Source organism: Penaeus monodon, chromosome 21 (genome assembly GCF_015228065.2).
Source record: "Penaeus monodon isolate SGIC_2016 chromosome 21, NSTDA_Pmon_1, whole genome shotgun sequence".
Classification (NCBI taxonomy): Eukaryota; Metazoa; Arthropoda; class Malacostraca; order Decapoda; family Penaeidae; genus Penaeus; species Penaeus monodon.
Genome location: NC_051406.1, coordinates 28,592,120 through 28,596,103, shown reverse-complemented (window position 1 = coordinate 28,596,103; position 3,984 = coordinate 28,592,120). Strand labels below are relative to the sequence as shown.

The 3,984-nt window shown below is 41.2% G+C and overlaps 1 protein-coding gene across 2 annotated transcripts in view; it reads right to left on the bottom strand.

The window, feature by feature from the left end:
- The window catches only part of LOC119586411 (rho guanine nucleotide exchange factor 7-like), a gene marked incomplete at both ends in the record, with an annotated part of 85,656 nt that overhangs the window by 66,700 nt on the left and 14,972 nt on the right, over nucleotides 1-3,984 (bottom strand). For both annotated transcript variants that reach the window (XM_037935133.1, XM_037935134.1), the window contains 1 exon segment: nucleotides 3,728-3,882. In XM_037935133.1, coding sequence (XP_037791061.1) covers nucleotides 3,728-3,882 — 155 coding nt within the window.

The window sequence follows — 3,984 nt, the reverse complement described above, 5'->3', positions numbered from 1 at the left end:
GGAAATTCATCATCACAAGAGCTGCAACAGTAAAGACAAATTTTGATTCTGATCTAACAAGCATTTTAAAGTATTATATACAGATAAATTTTATATCTGTAAGAGATGTCTGCCAAATGACTCTTGCTGCAGAAAAGAGGTATACAATCATGTTGAGAGCTTCACTGTTTGAACTCTTGTAGTTTTGTGTGAGTCCTCGTAACACTCAAAACATCACCTACACTGCTTTTGGATAGGTTTACCTCAAAGACAAGTGAAAAGAGTTGCTTCCCTTCAAGCAGACAAAATACAAGAGCAGCCAAGGTACACCTAGCTGGAGTATTCCTGAGATGAGGAAGAGAATGATCAAAATAGGTCTTCCTAGCAAATTAATATAGATAATCATTGCATCAACAATGACCAAATAGTAATTACTGTACAAAGGCAATCTTTATTCACAATAAAATAACTATATTACAAAGAAATGTACAGAACAAAGAAAAATTTCTATAAGACCAAATATACTGACAATGTAGAAAATATGGTTTGTAAAGTACTAGTGAAATCTACAAAGGATGATAGATCTCATTTCTATGTCATGTTAAGGTATAAGAAAAAGGTAAAACTCTTTACTTCAATATAATGAAAAAAAAATAATGAATGAGACCATCATCATGAGACCTGCAGATAAGCTCACCCAAGATACCTTGCTTTGGCTGTAGATAGAGATGGTCGACAGTGGGAGTTTTGGAAGGCTCTTGGAACGCTGGATGGGCCATGTCTGAAGGTGGGAGGGTTTCGGAGGAAGGCTAGGTTTGGCAACATCACCTCCCTCCCTGACAAATCCTGAAGCTGATGCTGTAGGGACTGGTAACTGAACTTCGATGCACTGCTGATCACTAGTTTGTGAGAAAGGCTGAAGCTGGCAATACAATGTGGATCTGAATGCTTCTGAAGAACCAGTACCAACATGCAAGGAATGGGAGGAAGCTCTACGTCGGAAGTCAACATCTAAGCCTTCAGAGGAGTCACGAATGTGTGGGGGATCACCATCTCTATCACAAGATTCACTGAAACTATGGAGACTTGACAGCTCTGTATATGACGTTCCACTTGTTCCACTTGACTCCTGAGAATTATATGACTGTATCTTGGGTGTGGTGAGGCTGAATTGAGGTAATGTCAGCTGATTTGTCTGCACCTCAGAGAATGTATTTTCCCTTTGACTTGTCAGTCTTGGTATTACTGTTACCTGAGAGACTTGTGATGCTTGGGACTCAAAACTTCGGTCACGAGAGATGCTGACTGAACTCTGAGGGCTGAGGTGCGTTGAGGATATCTTCTGCTTTGGTCTTACTGACTGTGCTGGTGGCTTAGGTTCTTCACTTTCAACAGCTTTATGACTCATACTTGGTATAGATCTACACAACTTGGTTAGGGAATAGACATTACCAAAGTTTGTCTGTGTAGCAGCTGACCTAGCAGCTGGTCTGGTCAGAGCCCCTACTCTTCGGGTATGATATGAAGGCTTCAAGAATTTGGGCTTTGGAGGTACTTCAGGCTTCTTTTCACCACAGAACCTCAAATAATCTCTTTTAGATTTTTCTAGTTGTAACATCTTTGGGCAAACACTGGCCTTCATCCACCAGTGTGCATATAATCCTGACCGAAAAACTGATTCATCATTAGTGGACTCCGAAAATGTTGTGCATAACAGGTCTTGTGCTGATGTTGAGTGATGCAAAGTGACTGAGTCTGGAAGGGAGGAAAATGAATCCATTGAATATGTCACAGGAGCAGAGGTGCGAGGTGTCATCATGGGTGAAAGGAGGAGGCTGTCACTGTCCATACCACAGTCTGGAGTGATGGGACGTATCTGGCAAGAAGATATGCTTCTTGGAGACTTGATGCTGGAAAACTGGGAAGAATGGGAGCAGCGAGATATACTAGATCCTCGCCCTAACCCTGGAGTTTCACTTCTCAATGGACAGCTTTCCAAGTGGTGTAGAACATCTGCAAGACCAGAGTCTGAGGACCTGTGGCTATGTGATTCACAGCTGCAGACTTTGGCAAGATTTTCCACATTGTGCACAAATTGGACAAAATGACTTGCATAAGTATGTGAATCTTTGGGCTCCTGTACTGAGGGTACTCTCTGAAGCAGGTTTGGCTCACTGCGAGACAAAGACAAAGCCAATGACTTCTGATTTCTCTGATTTTCATAATAATCACACCTGTCATCTCCCATCTCATCACCACTGCATGATGACATGTAATAAGCCACATCTGGCTTGATTTTAAATGAAAACTTTTTTAATGGTTCTTCTCTCTTTATCTCAAAAGCTGGTGCATCCTCAGAAGATAATGAACCTCCATATATGGTTCTGTTGCAAATATTAGGAGTACTTTCTGAAAGATCTTCATCTGATTCACTAGGAACCACATTGGGTAAGATTATTGGGGCAGCTGGAATATTAAGTGTTGATGAATGAAGTGTATTATTAGCAGTGAACTTTGCCTCCTCTGTTTCAGCAATTAGAGTCCCTGCAATAAGAGGGATGGACCTGGATGTGATGCCTGTGTGAGTGTGAGGGTAAGTAAGATGTTCTACAGAAGAATATATGTTACCACTAACAAAACACTGTGGGCAACTTTGTGAGGATGACAGGATCTTGCTATCAAGAATTTCTTCTTGTAGAGGATGTTTAAAGTTGTGATCCTCGTATTCCCTTTCATCACCCTCATACGACACCTCTGAAACTGCAAGTGGGGCAATACCTTGGGCAACACTGTAATAAGGACCTTCACAGGAAGAACTTTTATCCATTTTTGAGAATGTTTCAAACTCTTCAAAGGCAGTGCTGAATGGTTTTGTGTAAGTGAAGCGCTGAGCTGACCCTTGGCCATAATCACCTTCCATTTGTGGGGATCCAAGACTGGAATCATCAGGATTGTAATATCTGACATAACCATAGGGGTTGCTGCCATCAGTGGATACACCAGATTCTCCAGAGCTTGAAATGGAACTGTTATCAAACTTTCTGTCAATACCACTCTGCTGGTACCTCCACCTTTGAAGGTTGCTTGAGGTAGTACTGGAAATGGTAGAGCTCTTGACCTGTGGGTATTTCTTTTTCTTTGGCACTGGTGAGAAGATACTTGCTTTGATTCTTGGATCTTCCCCTACCCAATACCCATCATCACTTGAGGAGCCACTTGTGGTGGACTCTACATCAGAACATTGATCATTTTTTAATTTTAAAGTGCTGGGTTCATCATCAGAGTCATCACTAGATAAACCCCCTGTCATAATTGAGCACTCTGTTCTGTGTCTTCGCAACCGGACCTGATGCAAAACATCTTCATCTTCTTTATCACCAGCTAATGTTCTTAATAATTTTTTTGTTATGATCTTTCTTCTATACAAATTACTGAAGTATTTTGTAAGGATGGCATATGGTCGACTAATATAAAAGGTTTCATTGAGGAGAGGAGTTACATTCAGTTGTGAAACTAAGAGGGAAGGACTAATGAAATTATTTTCTGTCCTGGATGATTTACACTGACAAAATTTAACTTGCAGAGAGGATGAAGTATAGGGGTTATCAGTACCACCACCAATCACTTCAACACCTGTGATACACTCGTCACCAGATGGGTTCCACATTAAGCCACAAGACATGCATGAATGGAACTTGGATATATTAGGCTGGACATTACATCTGTAACTATTAGATGATACACTTACATGAGCTGGGGGTACAGGGGGAGAGGTTAGCGAGGATTTGTGAGGGGTGAAGTTGGAGGCTCTAGCCATACGGCACTGTTGGGTGAGGGTATCAACCCAGAGGTGTTGGTCTTCCTTGGTCTGGCAGACAGCAACAATCCGGTCTGCTATTGGACCTGCCAACGAAAAACTCCTATTAATGAGGGAAAAGTAAAATTATCTGAATATAAGGATTGCCATACTAAAAGAATAAGAAAACAGTCAAGTAGTAAAGATAA